This window comes from Pelodiscus sinensis, chromosome 3 (genome assembly GCF_049634645.1).
Source record: "Pelodiscus sinensis isolate JC-2024 chromosome 3, ASM4963464v1, whole genome shotgun sequence".
Taxonomy (NCBI): Eukaryota; Metazoa; Chordata; order Testudines; family Trionychidae; genus Pelodiscus; species Pelodiscus sinensis.
The window spans coordinates 133,978,346-133,995,724 of NC_134713.1; the positions used below are offsets into that span (position 1 = coordinate 133,978,346).

Here is a 17,379-nt window from a genome sequence, read left to right on the forward strand (position 1 = left end):
CAGTTTCAGCAGTGGCTGAATCAGGACACCTGGGGCAGAGCAGCTGGGGTGCTGCTGGGGTGGTCCAGTAGCGGCGGCACTACTGGACCAACCCAGCAGCACCCCAGCTGCTCTGCCCCAGGCGTCCCCAAGTCAGCCGCTGCTGAAACTGACCAGTGGCTGACTACATATGTATGTAAGTCAGAACTGGCATCCAGATTCAGCCGCTGTTGAAACTGATCAGTTTCAGCAGCGGCTGAATCTGGACACCAGTTCCAACTAACATACAGATTCAACTTAAGAACAAACCTACAGTCCCTATCTTGTACGTAACCCGGGGACTGCCTGTACTCATATTTAAAACAAAATGCAAAGATTGATCATAGTCTATTTGATAATGTCACTAACATATATCCATTTTATATTGTGGGGAAAATCAAATAACTCCAATTGTGTCTAAGGGGGGGACTGTGCAGAAATCATAACTTTCTAAAAGAAAACTGCTGTAAGGGTTAAAAAGTTTTCCAGACCTCTCTCCCTGTAACAGAGAAATCAAATTAACTCTAATCAAAGACCCTTACTAATGACTATCTCAAATTCATGGATATTCCTAGTCTGTCACAATTTGTCATGTAAACCCTTATCTTTGTCACAGTTTGCCTTGTAGACTCCTCCACTCAAGTTCTCATGTGACTTTGTGTACTGTAAAAACTTACTTCTAGCACTCCTGGGGTGAACAGAAGTCTCAGAGTACTTCTGCTGAGACTTTGATATGTTAAAGAAGAACAATCCACAACTGAACTGTCTAAGCATTCTGTATATAGGATACCTGAATCTGTCTGTCAGGGCTGCTGCTTCACTCTTGGAAGTGACAGCCTGCATGCATGCATCATAAAGTTTTCTCTTCTAGGTTTCTCTCCTGCCTCACTGATTTGACCTCCGGCCTCGGACCCTTCTGGGGGCTCTGTACCCCAGGGGAGCGAGATTTTCCCCTCAATATACATTATAAAAAGGCTTCCGTGTTTATTAGTTTTACAGGCTGAAAAGAGTCGATTAAATTGACTATACACCACTTTATTAAGGTTTAAAAATAAACTAACAACATACATGAACTCTCCATACAAGTATTACTAAATCTTATTCATGACGTGCATTTGTTACCTTTAAAAGACCAATTTGTGCTTGGTCAACCATGTATTTTGTTCAAATTAAAAAAATCATAGCCCTATACAGGCAGTCCCCGAGTTACATGGATCTGACTTTTGTCGGATCCCTACATACGAACGGGGCTTTCCTCGCCCCGGAGGATGCGGGCGGTGCGACCGCCCAGATGTGCCACGGTCCCGCCGCCCACATCCTCCGCGGCGAGAAAAGCTGCTCTGCATCTCCTTGGTCTGCTGGGTGGCCCCCTCCAACAGACCAGGGAGACGCGGAGCAAAGCCGCGGAGGACGTGGGCGGCGGGACTGCGATGCGTCTCGCCACCCGCATCTCCCTGGTCTGCTGGGGGGGGGGGGGGGGGAGCGCAGCTAGTGCACCCCCTCCCCCAGCAGACCAGGCTTTTCTCGCCGACGCCTGGGGTAGAGCAGCTGGGGGCTGCTCCTCAGCGCTACTGGACCAACCTGGCAGCACCCCAGCTGCTCTGCCCCAGGCATCCCCAAGTCATCCGCTGCTGAAACTGACCAGCGGCTGATGCCGGGTTGGTCCCCGCAGCGCCTGGATCTAGCCCCCAATGCATGTGGCTCCCCCCAGCACCGAGGAGCCCACACTGGCACACCGGCCCCCCTGCCAGTTCCCCACAGAGCAGGAGCACACAAAATCCATTAGACCGGACCCCTCTCTGCTCTGGTGTGCAAAGGGAATGTGGGGAGTGTCTTTCTCCTTCTCAGTCAGGGGCCATGTCAACGAAGGGGTTAGGATTTGTTTGTTTTTCTTTTCACTTGTGTGCAGCCCCTGAAATGGTTTTTCTGTGAGTCAGCAGCCCCCAACCTGAGAAAGGTTCCCCACCCTTGTTATAATTATTATTCCTAGCCTCCTTTTAATCGTCTCCTGAAAATGGACTTCCTACATGGGATACAAAACTTTAGTTACAAATAAGCCAAAATTGGCATTTTTTTTCAAATAACTTTTGGTGAATATTGTCTGAGATATCTATAATAAACTATAACTATTAATCCTATACAAATCTAAACTAGCACGAGTTAAGTCCATTCCATTGCATTCCAGATAGCTTCCTACCCAGGAAACATATTTGACAACTTTTTGAAAAAAATCAAGACTACAATAGAGGGGAGGGGAGAGCAGGATTTTGCTGGTCATAACTGCTAGGCCCTCTCTCCCCTCCCGCATCTCCACAACAATGGTTTATCTACAGGGGAGAGTAGCATAGGAGGATGAGAAGAGGAAATTCTCAGCAGAAAGACACCTTGCTTAAGAACAGAGTTCTGCACTATGCAAGTGGTGTGGTATTGCCAAAAATAAGGACTAGCAGAGAGATCAGCCAGGAGGGAGTCTGCCTAGCCTACATGCTGACAACCTAAGGGTTGCACAGTGGGATAGCGATCAATGCAGCAAGGTTTGACTTATCGTGTCTAATAAAACTGCAATAGACCAACTGTCAAGCACTCTTCCAACAACTCCGGTACCCCACCAGAAAAAGAGTCGATAGGAGAACCTCAGCTGTCAACTCAACACAGTGAAGACGCTGTGATAAGTAGCTCTAAGTACACTGATTTCAGCTATGCTATTCACATAGCTGAAGTTGCATAACTATTGATGGCTGCTGGTAGTGCAGACTAGGCCAAATATATTTTCAGTTGTACAGGTCGGACTTCTCTGGTACAGCACCCTTGAGAACTGACTGGTCCCAGATAAGGAATTTTGCCAGACATGGGGAGGTCATTTCTGGTGCCCCTGCCACCAGCCCCCCTAGACCTGGCCTGGTCACCAGACTCCTGGCCCTGCCTGGGCAGCACTGCTGTCTGCTCTCAGGGCTCCCAGCCACCAGCTCTCCACTGGGACTTTCTGGTCCTTAAACATCCATGCCCTGGACCAGAGAGCCCCAGTTTAGAGAGATTCAACCTGTACAGAGATTACAATTTCCTGAAAAAGCACCTTCCATTTCTTCCCCAACTGTTAAGGTCATTGAGCTATTTCATTATGACTACTTGGAGCTCGTTCTGAATAATTTTTTTTACCCTTATAACAGTTCTGATTTTTTTTCTTATCCTTTGACTTGTCATTCCACACACACACACACACACACCCACCCACCCCCCCTCAGAGGAGTAGCTGTGTTAGTTTGTAACTTAAAAAACAAATGGTCCTGTAGCACCTTAGAGACTAAATATATATAGTATCATGAACTTTCATGGGCACAATCCACTTCTTCAGATGTCTACAATGACTTACTGCAAGCTTTAAAAACACTTTATAGACAAACTTGGTTTACAACTCTCCATCATCATTTCTCTTTTGTCAGCTGTTGCCCAACTTACCCCAGCTGTCCATGTGGTAGATGAAGTCTCCTCTCTGAATGAAATTTTGGGTTCTTTTGGCCGTGGAGGGGGAGTAATTGACCTTCCTGGAGATGCAGAAGGAGTTGCTAACGGTGTGGTGCGAAGACTGGATCTCAAAATGGATTGCAGAGTAAACCCAGGGAAATCAGAAGTGGCAGTAGATGTTGCCAAAGCTTTAGCTTTCTATGTAAAGGAATAAACAGCATCTTAATTTGATCTTTGAATTGAAGATTACATTCAATATGTTAACTCTGTTGAGTATCAGTACTACAGTAGCTACTCAAACTGAGCAATGAAAGATGGGTCATGAACATTATTGAACATATGAAAAGTATTTTGTATGAAGAGATTTCAAAGACCAAGAATACAATTCAGAACAAAGACAAACAATTATGGGCATCAAAGAATTACAAAAAGAATGGCACCAAGTATGTAAGTTAAAAGTCACCTCATACTTGCCATAAGATACCATTGAGGCCATGAGATTAGTGAAGTTTAGACAGATATGTATATGTATAAAAGCATTCACACTTACAGTAGACAGGATATGTAAGAATGTAAGGTATCAGCCATCATGCTTAAAGTTTAAGTCAAACTACTACTAGGGGAGAAAATAAACTTCCCCTGTGGGCTAGTTATTTCATATCTGGCATAATAAGCATTTAGACATGTCAATGTTCTCCATTTCAGTACTCTCACTTGTAATTCAATAAATCTGTTTTACAAAGCGTAGTATAGACTTAATAGATAACTTAATTGTATCAGTTTGTAATACTGCTCTCATATCAGTTTTCCCATATTGCTTTTAATGGAATTAAGCACATAACATTACAATGCATAATTACAAACTCTAATAATTTGGTACTACATGCTTGTCATTATGCACTATGGGGTGTGATTTTTCTATAAAAGAAACTTTAAAATACCTTAACAATTCTACGTACCTTGACCACAAGAGGAGTCTCTAACAAATTCAACTCTGATGCTCTTGAAATATTTGTGTGCAGTATGGAGCTCAGAGAGTTTGACTGTAATGGGCTGGATATAATACATGAAGTAGAAGCTCTACATGGTATCCGTGAAGTACTCTCAAATGAGGGAGAATACAGAGGAACAGGACGAACCACCAAATCCAGCAATCTGCCAAAATTTTTAATGTAAAATATAAAAACAGAAAATGAAGTTGCTTTCATATAAACTGATTGGATAGCTTGCAAGATGTGATCTGATTTGAGTATTTTTAGCTCTACATTCAGAATTGTTACATCTGCCTTAATAGAGCCAAGCATGCAACTACACATCAATATTGCCTCAACTGTCTTTCTGTTTATCAATTAGAAAAAAACTCAAATTTGGCTGGAAAGTATGTAAAATGAAAAGGAACGCACTAAATGCTCTTTTGAGCAAAGTGTCTGTACGAGAAAAATTCACGTACTAAATACCCACTCACATGAATTAACAGTCCCAGAACATGCATTATATAGGCTGATTAGATAATTTTTTGAAGGTGACAAGTAAAGTTCCAATCATCTAGCTACAGCAGTTGTACTGCCGAACTTTTAGCTGGGCACATTCCCCAACATCTGGTAACCACTAATCTGAAACATTCTCAAAGTTTATTTTATGTTACAATCAATTGTTTGCATTACATTAGCATCAGGAGAGATCCACTAAGATTGACTCTCCATTATGCAAAAACAGTCAGTCTCTGCACTGAAGATATTACTGTCTAAATCAGTCTTTCCCAATTTTATTTAGCCACAGAACCCTTTTCAGCTTGAAAGAATTTCAAGAAACCCCAGGGTTAAAAAAAAAAAGCCTCGCCAAATCCAGCTGCAATTTGTCAAGCAAAAAAGGAATAAATAATAATAATAATAATAATTAAAAAAAAAAACACCGAGTCCCGCCGCAATTTCTGAAACCAAAAAAGGCTCTGACTCTTTAAGAGGGGGGAGGAGAGTGCTGAGTTCTCGCGGAACTCTTACTTTCACTTTATGGAACTCCGGGGTTTCGCAGAGCACCAATTGGGAAACACTAGTCTAAACTGAAGAGAAACATCCCCATTTTACAAATAGGAACTGAAAGAGACTGAGTGAATATAACCCAGCTCTTCTGAATTCCAGCCTAGCATTAACCATGAGAATATTTTCTCTGCACTGAACCTCTCTTTTACCCACCTCCCTCCAAGCCTTCTTTTTTCTATCTCCTTTCATCCTCTTATTCTCTCAAGCCCAGTTCTGTTATCTGCATCCTCTTCATAGCCATGACAACCACCATTCTGGTCCAACCTTTATCTTGACCCATTCCTCTCCCTTCTACCAGCTGCCCTTTTTCCAACCTCTGTCCTCATCTTCCCAAATCAGTAACCTGAAGAAAACATCAATGCTTTAAGTTTGTGAGCATCTCACTGACAAATCTGACTAAGCAAATTAATGAGACAGGAACCCAAAAAAAAAAAAAAAAGAGGGCAAATACGTGAAGAACTTATTCTTTTCTGAGCAGGACGAAAAAAGGTATGAAATTAACAGAAGAAGGGGTGTTCTCAGCAGTCAAATGATTAAAATAATAGGTTGGATGTACTCCAGCCTATAGAATTCACACCAATTTCCTGAGCTTATCAACTAGCGCTACATAAAAATATTTATTCTAGCTACTTGAGAATTCTAAAATAAATGGATCTTTTCTACATTTTTATTTTAAGTGTAATTTTATTGTTCCTTTGAATTTTGTATTTCTTTTTTAAACCAAGACCATTGCGGCAACACCGACAAAGAGTGTGAATCATATTTTAACAACTTAATGTTTCTCTGCAAAGACTACTCCATCACTAATGTATCCACAGTATTTTGTTAAAAAGAGGGCAAATTCTTCCCACTAATACTGTACAAAGCTACTCACTTTGAGAATCACTCCAGATTTATACCGACAGAGCAAATTTTAAACATTTAAAAGTTTTTTCTACCAGAAGTTACAGAACTATACCATAAAAATGAGAAGGTTTTTTTTTGTTTGTTTTTGTTTTAAATAGAAAGGTTAGAAACAGGGAATACAATAGTTATGAAAGCAACTTGAACTAAGGCATTGTTTACATGGGACATTATTGCACAGCAGGCCTTCTATTAACCACTTCCTTAAAAGAGAGCATCTAGGTAAAACTGAAGGCACTTATACTGAGAATGAAAACTGCTCAACAATTCAGTTAGGGATGTTAATGGGTAAGCATATGGATTCCTGGTATGCTTACTGGTTAACTGCCCCTCACCAGTTAACTGCATTGGTGGCCAGCTATGCCAGGTTGGAGCAGCCACAGCAGAGCGGGTGGGCTGGGCAGCGGGACCGAGGTTAAAAAGATTAACTGGTTAAGCACCATTGTTTAACCAATTAGCCATTTTAACATGCCTATATACCATAAACTCCTAAACACTTAGTCTGAAGATCTACTGTACCTGGAACTTTTACGTGAAGACTTGGTAACTGGAGTGCCAACAAATGGATCAGGTAATTCTCTATCAGAGAAAGGCAGTGTCATAGGTGACGGCTCTTCAGTTCTAGGACTGCAAATGAAAGAATGTAATTGACTACCACTTGTAGACTGTAGGGGTGGTATTTGGATTAAAATTATTATAGATGGAGCCGGTACCTCTAGTTAAAGTTGCCCAATACTTCTGATTATAATACCCAGCTTTCTAATTACTTATAATACTGGTAGTCCCCGACTTACGAATAGGTTACATTCCAAACACCTGGTCATAACTCGATTTGTTCATAAGTTGGAATACATGCTTTTAAATGCAGTTGTGCTGTTCATAAGCGCGGATCGCGCATTCGTAACTCAGGGACCGGCTGTAATGGGCTTAGTGGGAGGTTGGTCGTAAATATGAATGGTCGTAAATCGATGCGTTCGTAACTCGAGGACCGGCTGTATACCCAAACTAACCACTTGAGTTGAAAAGAGGCAGACATCCTTTTGAAAAAAATAGCATATGCTCATATAATTAAATAATGCACAAAAGGGGCTTAATTACAGTTCACAGGGAACCTTAAAATTGGCATTTCCTAACTTTTGAGTGTTTGACTCTGCAAACTTAACTTGCTTTTCATAAAACAACAAGTAAAAACTATGTTGCTATACAAGAACTTCAAAAAAGAAAGCCGGAAGCCAGATATGCAAAATTAGCATAGGCTACACCCCCCCTCAACCTTAAAGCCCCCAAAACTGTCATTTTCACTTTTGTCTACAAGACATGATGCTTAATGTACTTTAAAGCAGTTATCGATACAAGAATTTGTCAGTGCATGTATCAAGATCCTAAAATGACAACTGAAATCCAGTTAATTTCTATTACCTTAATTTGTCTGGTAAAGTCAACATTTCTTATATTACATTGTCCCTTTTCATTCAATACTAGTAATCTGAACAGTAATTTCAAAAGGTAACATAGGATTTCTTACCTATCATATTGTGAGAAACCACTTTTCTGTTCGTTTCCTACCCAGACCTCTCCAATTTTAGACAGCACATTATTAATGAAAGTTGCTCTTGTAACCACATTCCCAGCAGTAGCTTGTTTTGCCACAGTTGACAATGGCTTGGGTCTTGAAACTAAGAATGATGTGAAGAAAAACAATCAAAACAAATGTTTGAGTACTAATTAAGAAAAAATAATCATTTATGAATTCTTAAGCAAAATTTACCTTCTCGAAGAACTGCTGAAGATAAATGGTAAGGCTTGGCCCTCTCTACAGCCAGCTTCCTTTGCACTCTAGGAAGGATTTTTCCATATTGATCTAATATAGAATTTCTGGCAACTGATCTTTCTCTCAAACGAGGATCACGATCATTCTAATCAACAACAAATTAAAAGCATAACAGAAAATTATGAACAAACGTATACTGAATACATTTAATTGAAATATACTTGCAGCATCTTAAGGAATTCTGAGTGCATGTATGTATGATTTTTATACATATCAGAAACAGAAACCCAAATTCCTCCCATCAATCCAGACTATATTTTCATTTTATTTTTTTCTTTAAAGTATGCAACTATGTGCCACATTGAGTGGAAAGTGGTATAACTTTCAGCAAGACAAAAAGGCATTGTATAGACCCACTCGTCTATAGCACAGGGTGGGCAAAAGGGCCTCCATTGGCTGGATCTGGCCCGCAGAGGCCTTGTTGCTCACCCGCCCGAAGCCTTCTCCGCTCTGCCCCCTCCCTGCCAGGAGCACATGGTGCTTTGAAGCGTTGTGCACTGCTTGCAGAGCGGAGGAGGCATGCTCCTCCATGCTTCACATGCTCCCTGGCCCCCAGGCCAATCAGGACCTGGGGGCTGGGGAGCTGCACAAAATTTCCTTCATCCTGCCTTGGACCTGCGAGTAGCCCACAGCACTTCAAAGTACCACATGCTCCTCGCAGCAGGAGGAGGCTTCCCACGCTCCCAGGATCTGATTGTCCTGGGGATGGGGGAGTGTGTCAAGCCTTTCCAGGGCACAGTTGCCTAGTAGGAAGGGGGGCAAAGGAGCTCCCCCACCCCCAGACCAGCAAAAATTATTGCCCACCCCTGCTCCAGCATGTTATTTCATGTATTTCAATTTACATACAAAAACTGGCATTTCTTAGGTAATATATGACTAATCTGTTTGGAACTACAGTTTACGCTCATATAGGCTTTATACTTTTTAAATCTAATATAAATCAGAGTTACAATGTAAGTACGTGTTGCTTTCTATAGAAAACCATTTGTTTTGGACTGGCCAATCAGAAAAGGAACACTAGCCATCCATCTTCTCAATGAATCCCACATATTGGGTACAGCTACAGGTTAAAACAGTGGTTTCCCAATCTTTTTTATACCGGGACCAGGTAAACCCATTCACAAACTTTTGGAAGACTAGTAACATTTTATCTGCATATTTGCATGTTCATTATGGAAATGAATATGCAAATGCAGTGTTACCGGTCCGCCAAAAGCCCTGTCCCCTAGAGCCCGCCAATGCCAGCCCTAACACCTAGAGTCCCCCCACCCTCCACTACTTCCCAGGACCAGCCACTGACCCCAGAGCCCCACTGCACCTAACACCCACCAGAGCCTGATCCCAGCCCTCAATATTAGCCCCATCTCCAAAGCCCCCCAGTGTCGGTTCCCCACCCTGGATGCCACAGTGCCAGCCACTGGCTCTTAGAGCCCCCTCACTCCCAGAGTCCTGCAGCTTTAGTCCCGCTCCCAGAGCCACCCGTACCTGCCCTGCCCCCCATAACTAGCCCTGCACTGCCTCCCAGCTACCAGCTGAGCATTGCTGCTCTTAGGCTGTTATGCTGGGATCCACACAGCCTTCCTGCTGCACAACGAACAGCTGTTCCGCAGCAGGGAAGAGACCCCACCCGTGCCGGCTGGCTAAGAGGCAGGTCGGAACATACCTCTCCCAACAGCTGTGAAGGGAGTGTTGTACCCCAACCTCCAAAGCCACCATGGCCTGGTAGTCAGAGGTCCACAATCTGACCAGAAGTTGGGAACTGCTGGGTTAAAATATATATATCAAGTCTTACAGGGAACTTTCTCCACAGCAACGAACTCAAGATAGAGTGTGCAGAAGGCCGGTGACACAACTACATAAAGGCCTTAGTAGCACTGAGAAATACTGAAATTCTTCATTTGTGCATGTATATAAAATACCTTGAATTTTATCCCTTAGAATTCAATTGAACAGATTACTTCAAATAAAGAATGTGATTGTTTTGTAACATCTGATTTTATCTAAAACTACTCCCTGAATTTATCTGTGTCTGAAAAGTAGGTTAAGTGTTAAATTTTGCTGTCATTTCATATTGGGAAATTTATTCAAAGAAACATTTAAAAGAATGGTATAAAACAATATTTAAAAAATTACAATACATCAAAAGCGTGTGCACTTAGTACTTTTACAGAATGCTGCCCATTAATGTTCAGCAAAATTATACATAATACACTTATGTCTTCTTAACAGAATTTGATGCTTACCATGAGATTAACTTTCAGTGACTGATTCAACTGTAATGCAGGAATATAATTGGCACGTTGTAGATGGTGGACTAAAAGGAACTCATGATTTTGGATACCCGCACTGGTCTGCAAAAACTTCTCTAAACATTCCTAAGAGAAACAAAATTCTTTAGAGCTCTGTCTTCTTTTTCCAAACAAACGATTAAGACTTTATTCTTGCCCATGCTTACTTGCTCAGTATCTGTAAACGGTAGTTTCAACAAGTCTTCCATTAGTCCCATCTCTTGAGAGACTTCATACATGTGCTTTAATAACTCCTCCACATTTAACCTGGTGGAGTGCTGCCGCAGTAGACTCCAAGCCTCCACCATACATCTGAAATTAATTTTTGAAATGCAGAAGACAATTAACATTGGGACCAATAACTTAAATGAAGCAAGAGAGGCATGACTTAAAAAAACAAACAAACAAAAAAAAAAACCACAAAGATTAAATAGAGAATCCGAGAAAGCCACTCTCTGTTCTCTCGCTTCCCCCCCCCCCCCCCCCCAAGTTACCAGAATCTAACAGATGAATCAGGATATATTTTCTATTTCTTTACCTATTGAACAATAAAACAGTGAGGTGAAGTGCAACTTCACTGCTACTTGACATTGATGGCTTCATCATCTGTATGTATCTGAGGGCTCGTCTGTGCTCTCCTTGGCACATCAGGGCTTGAATAATTTTCATATGTTGCCATGACATGGTTTTGATTGTAGCAGGATGAAATAAAAGGGCCAATGAATTCTGCAAACGTTAAAGAAATTAAGTTGTTAAAACTGCTAACACACTCACCCCTTCTAATAAAAATTCTAAAACATTCTAAGTGAAAATAAACAATTTCAGGTACATTTTAAACATTAGAGATAGTAGTATTTTTATACTTGTAACATATCTTTGCCCGTCAATCTAAGTAACTGGACAGAAGACAAGAGTCAGTTAACCATATGATTACATTTCAAATGAGCAATTCATAAGTTCTCCAGTTGAGAAAAACCCTGTGTGTCATTAAAATTGCTAGTGACAAGGTTATGCACACAGGAATGTAACCAAATTAAATAATTAAAATATTACTGATCGCACTCAGGCATTTTATTCACTAGTCATTTCAGTACTTCTGTTTGGCTTTCAGTTGATTGTTTCTTTAGGTTTCACTTTGTTTTGTTGACAATTTGGTCAGTCTCTGGAGGCAACAGTGAGAAGGTCTTTTTAAATACTACTCATTTAGGATAGGTTTGGAAGTTTGCTCTTAGCTGTTGCTATGTACATTATTCTACCAAACTTGAAAGGCATATGATCTTAGCTATAAGATCACAGATAAGGAATTAATCTAAATATTAAAAATATACACAATTTAAATCTGCATTGGGTCAAAGTCACTTTCACAGAGCTTTGTCTCAAATCTTAGTGCAGAGTCCACAGCTATGTTTTAAACATAAACCTGCAAAAACCCATCTTTGGAAATTTGCTCAAGCAATCTGATCAATCAGGTAGCTAGGAAAAGTAAAATAGGTATAAATAAGGTTGACTATAAGAAGGTTCTATTCCACTTTAAACAAAATTATAATCAGACTTCAGAGTATAATTATCATAGTTTTCTGTTTCCATTACATTTATGCATTAATATTTAAACAGTAAATGTTCTAGCCCTTTATCTTCCTCGACTAACAGCTACATGCCCCAAGTTTATCTTCAGACAATAACATTGCACTCTTATATATGTCTTAAGTAAACATACCTCATAGTCATTGTGATCCAAAAGCCAAAAACCTTGAACAAGTCTAACCAGACCCCATGGTACAGCAAAAACAGTAGGAAAAGAGTCAAATGAAGTCTCTGTTTTGTTTGGAAAAGAATGCATAATATCTAGTAGCAAATAAATTGTCTGATAGCAAGTACTTGGTTAAGGCTAATAACTTTGCAAGAAAGAAAATTTCTTACATAAATTTAGAGAAGGTAATAATAAAAATAAATATTACATAGCACAAAATATTTGTCTTGCATTTTCAGCCCACCTGAACCCAACAAGCCAGGTTTTAAACCCAAAGTTGCATTTTGAATTAACACAAAAACCTACTTGTTTATAAGTATTGAAAGAAGCTGTAATATTCTTCCATTTTAGTAAAACAACACTAATGTACAAGTCTGCAATGGTAGTTTTATTGTGATGGAGCAGGGATTTGCATTCTTAGTTGTAATAAATTATAGGATCATGGCTTTGTGATAAAACTTGTAAACAAAATTGTTCTTGCTTAACTTCTAAGAAGTACTGTACTACTATTAAGATAAACTGCTCCAGAATGCTGGATAGCCTCACCCTTATTTGAAAATTAGTCAAAGTAAAGGAGCCAGTCATACAAAAGCTCACATATGTTGTAGATAGGATTTAACTACAGCTTGATGATTAAGCTAATGTCTCCAATCCCAGTGTTTTAGTAGAAGGCCATAGTAACAAGTTTTAACTATGCTGTGACCAAGTTCCCAAACTTTAAAATACATTAGAACCTCAGTGCAGACAACCACACCCCTCATTTGGAGACAGAATTCCACAGATAACACCAAAAATAAAAAAGACAAATGCAGTACAGTACTGTGTTAAATGTAACTACTAAAAAAATGGAAAGAAGCATTTTTCTTCTGCATATTAGAGCTTCGAAGCTGTAAAAGTCAATGTTCAGCTGTAAACTTTTGAAACAACAACCACAGCATTTTGATAAGAGTTAGGAACATTTCAGAGTTACAAACAACCTCCATTTCTGAGGTGTTTGTAATTGAGATTCTACTGTAACAGTAAATATGGCTGTGTAGAAAATAAAAAGATATGAATGAGAAAGCTCTCTCACCATGCGATAAATAAAAAAATATTCAGTGGGTTTCAAAAGAACATGTGCATCATGTGTTTGCTAGTTTTGCTCTTCTCCCTCTGACCTGTGCATAATTTTTACTTAACGTGTTCACACAACCTTGGTGTGGAGACACATTGTCTAAAATTTGTATCATACTATCAAGATTAAGCAACACAAAGTATAGCAAAAGCAAATGTACTATATATTTTAGAAGCTTGAAAATTAACCATTTCCTCCACCATATTCTCTTTTCTCTGAGTAATATTCCACGTGCCTGCATTGTCAGTAGAACAGAGGCAAACATTTCCTGTGCTGAAGAATTGTTGATTTCAGCAAGAATGTGTACTGCTGTAAATAGTATTAGGTAGCCATTGATGCTTCAAAGGAAAAAGAATTCTCATATCTTGATGCAGGCATCACATCCTAAAATTAAACTTATTTGCCACAGAATCACATTTTTTTCATTAAGCCATTAAACCAAACCCCCTAAAGTTTAAAAGAGGAAACAATCATTCCATTACAACTTAATTGTAAATTTATGTTCATTCAGTCCAAAATACATTGATTTCTCAAACGTTTGTCTCCTGCACACTAGGGACATAAAAGTCTAGTCGACTAACCAATTAACTACACACATTCCACTCCTCCCCCCCATTAAACTTTTTAGCAGACTGGCCAGCAGCCCGGCTCAGTTCTGGTTTGTGCCAGATCTGGGTGCTCAGACCCCCCCACCCCTGGACAGGTGCTGCTGCCACCCTGTGCTGCTGCCTCTGTATAAGAGTCCAGAGTGCACTGGCTGCTGGCCCCACCCTGGGGACTATAAAATAGCTGAGCAACCAATAAGAGTTCATGAGGTTAATCGACTATTCAATTAACCAATATTTAACATCTCTACCATGCACATTTTAAAACCTTTTCTTTTAAATGAGATTATATTGCTTGGTTATTTCTTCTCTTTCTCAATACTGTCAAAAGGATACAATTGCATGTTTGTAAGTTTCTTCAATATTTTCTAATAAATAGAGATCAAGCAGCGCCTGTGATGTAAAAAGAAAAGTAAACCAAATGTTTTGTAAAATTATTATTTTTTGCCCCCCCCCCCCCTTTTTTTTAAAAAGCCCTACTTACATGCAAGCTAGCAGGGGGATATTTCCCAGTTCCTCCTTCATCTCTTCGCCACAATTTCTCGGCTTGATCTCCTAACTGGGAAAGCAGTCCATCAATCATCAGGCAATCAGCATTCCATTTCCCTCTACAATTGAAAACACCACAGATTTTGATGAGTATATACACAATGTGACAATTCCAATCTATCATGAAAGCTCTATTAGAAATTTAAAAAAATCCAACCAATTTAATCTGGTAAAGTACTGGAAAAAAATATGACAAAAAGCACTCAAACTGAATTCAGAATACTTACACAAGTGAATTAAAAGGAAGCATCTCAGTTGGTCATGTTTAAAAACAAGTCAGTTATATTTTAATAGAAATTTTAAATTTATAAAATTTATTAATGCAAGATTAACGATAACTTGGTTTTCCGATATTTTTTGCTACAGAAGGCCTAATGGCAATTTAATAGGTCAGGAAATGTAATGATGCCTGAAAATTCAAGCATCAAATTAGGTTAGCTGCTGTATTCTTACTATCAGTAAAAGAGTTTGGTAATACGGTCCCTGGAACAAGTTACTCACTTCATACAGTAACTATGGTTCTTCCAGATGTGTCCTCCATTGGTGCACCACTGTAGATATTTCTGTGTTCCTTTGCTACTGATGGGAGAACTTTGCTAGCAGCGTTCATTGGGCTCACATGTACGCTGTCTTAACTTGTGCTGCACCGTGAGGCAATCCAAGGCATGGGGGATTAACTATCCTCAATTCCTTCTCTACTGAAGAGTCATAAATGGGAACTCTAAAGTAGAGAAGGGCAGGTCGTGTACCTCATGTAGGGACAAATCTCAAAGAATCATTGTTACTGCACAAATGAGTAAGCACTTATTCAAGTAGTGTCCATATGGGTGCTCCTGTGGACACGATGCCCAAGCACTATCCGTTTTTTGAAGTTTCAGCCTTTCAAGTCAGGGCAGTTACAGATGATACTTCTGCCAAAAATGGCATTGGAGGTGGAATCTCCAATGATAGCATAGCGATGTGCAAAAGCATAGATGGATGCCCATGTCGCTGCTCTGCAGATCTCTGAACTAGGGACATCCTTGAATGGGGTAATGGATAAGAAGAGAGCTACTTTATGGAATGTGAACAGACCGAAACAGGGGGGACAAGGAAATCATGTTATGAATTTGGTAGCACTGATTGATGCAATTCAAAACCTATGTAAGGTCTTTGAGCTGATCTTGCCGAGCCCTGGTAACTGCCACAGAAAGAAGTAGTCTAGGGAATATCCTGAAAGCAAGGTAGAAGGCATAGGCTCTCTAGCATCTAAGGCAGAAGGAGAGGGGGAACAACATGGACGACGACAATTATTTGCCGTGAGCCACTTTGGAAATTTTTCAAGTGGCCCCAGGTCTCACAGGAATGGGCGGGGCGTCAAGCGGAAGGGCTGGGGGCATCAAGCTGAAGGGGTGAGGCCAACCTACTTCCAGGTTCCACACACCCAGACAACGATTGGTCTGGGGGTGAGGAAGTGCCTTTACCCCCCACATGTTCTCTCTAGGTGCCTGTGCCCCTGGTGTGGGAGGAGACTTCCCCTGCTCCCCTGCCCATAGGCCAATCAGGGCCTGAGGGTGGGGAGTGTGCACACGAAGCCTCCTCCGCTCCGCCCCCGCCCAACAAACAGCACTTGAATGCACCACATGCTCCTGGCAGGACAGGAGGAGGCATCGCACACTCCCCTGCACCCAGGACAATTAGGGTCTGGGGAAAAGGGAGTGGCTGGGCCTCCACAGGCCAGATTCACCCAGTTGGTGGGCTGCACCTGGCCCATGGAGGCCCTTTTGCCCACCCCTGATCTAAGGTATGTAGTATAGCCCTCCTATTGTCTTGGTAAGGTATGGAGTAGAAGATTGGAAGATTATTCAATTGATTCATGTGAAACGGGGAGGTCACTTTAGAGATGAATTATGGATGTGGCTTTATCTGAAAACTCTGGTCTCTGAAAAGAATATTGTATAGGCAAATGTGTCACGAGAGCTGCCATCTTTCCTGTTCTTCTTGATGAGGTAACTGCTATCAAGAAGGCCATTTTCATTTATAGGAATATTAACAAACAGGAGGCCATAGATATAAGGGGTGGGGCTCCAACCCATGCTGCGCCCACCCTGGCGCAGGTGGGGAGCAGCCCCCAGCCAGCCAGCCTCACAGGCAGGGGACTCTGCTCTAGCCTGGCTGGGCCCACCGGGCCGCACTGCAGGTTCACAGCTGATCCAGCTGCCCACCGCTCGTGGTACAATGCAATGGGCCAATTAACCATATACAGTAAACTTCCGATAATCCGGCACCCTTAGTTTATTTCTTAGGACCCAGGGGGTGCTGGATTATCAGATATGCCAGACTATCGGAAGGGGGTGCTATGAGGGGTTTGGGTGGGGTGGGGAGGAGGCGCTGCGGGACCAACCCGGCAGCACCCCAGCTGCTCTGCCCCAGGTGTCTCCAAGTCAGCTGCTGCTAAAACTGACCAGCGGCTGACTCGAGGAAACCCGGGGCAGAACAGCTCCAATTGTCCGGCTGCCTGGAGCACTTCCGGCTTACAGGTAGTGCCGGGCTATCAGGAGTGCCGGACCACTGGATGTTGGACAACTGTAGTTTTACTGTAGTTTGCATTCCTAGTGCATGGCAGCAGGACTGTGGTCTTGGTGCCAGCAGTGCTGAGGATACCAAGTGAGATGGAGATCACTTGCAGCTCTCCCTAGGCTCACTTAGGGGACTTCCTGCCATCTTCTCAGAGAACTTACAAGAGGAGTCAACAGCCTAATTCTTCAACTCACTTCCCTTAGAAGTTGAAGGTTGTGGAGACAATTCATGTCTGCAATGAGACGGCGGTTAGAGAGCTGC

General features: G+C 41.4%; 1 protein-coding gene across 2 annotated transcripts in view; it reads right to left on the reverse strand.

Moving 5' to 3' along the window:
• Nucleotides 1-17,379, reverse strand: part of AHCTF1 (AT-hook containing transcription factor 1) — an 86,085-nt gene that overhangs the window by 15,701 nt on the left and 53,005 nt on the right. For both annotated transcript variants that reach the window (XM_075924913.1, XM_075924914.1), the window contains exons 18-28: nt 14,495-14,618; nt 14,347-14,403; nt 12,259-12,405; nt 11,080-11,267; nt 10,709-10,853; nt 10,497-10,628; nt 8,191-8,338; nt 7,948-8,098; nt 6,942-7,049; nt 4,440-4,635; nt 3,475-3,678 (exon numbers count right to left, since the gene is read on the reverse strand). In XM_075924913.1, the coding sequence (XP_075781028.1) occupies nt 3,475-3,678; nt 4,440-4,635; nt 6,942-7,049; nt 7,948-8,098; nt 8,191-8,338; nt 10,497-10,628; nt 10,709-10,853; nt 11,080-11,267; nt 12,259-12,405; nt 14,347-14,403; nt 14,495-14,618 (1,600 nt within the window). The remainder of the gene's footprint in view (nt 1-3,474; nt 3,679-4,439; nt 4,636-6,941; nt 7,050-7,947; nt 8,099-8,190; nt 8,339-10,496; nt 10,629-10,708; nt 10,854-11,079; nt 11,268-12,258; nt 12,406-14,346; nt 14,404-14,494; nt 14,619-17,379) is intronic.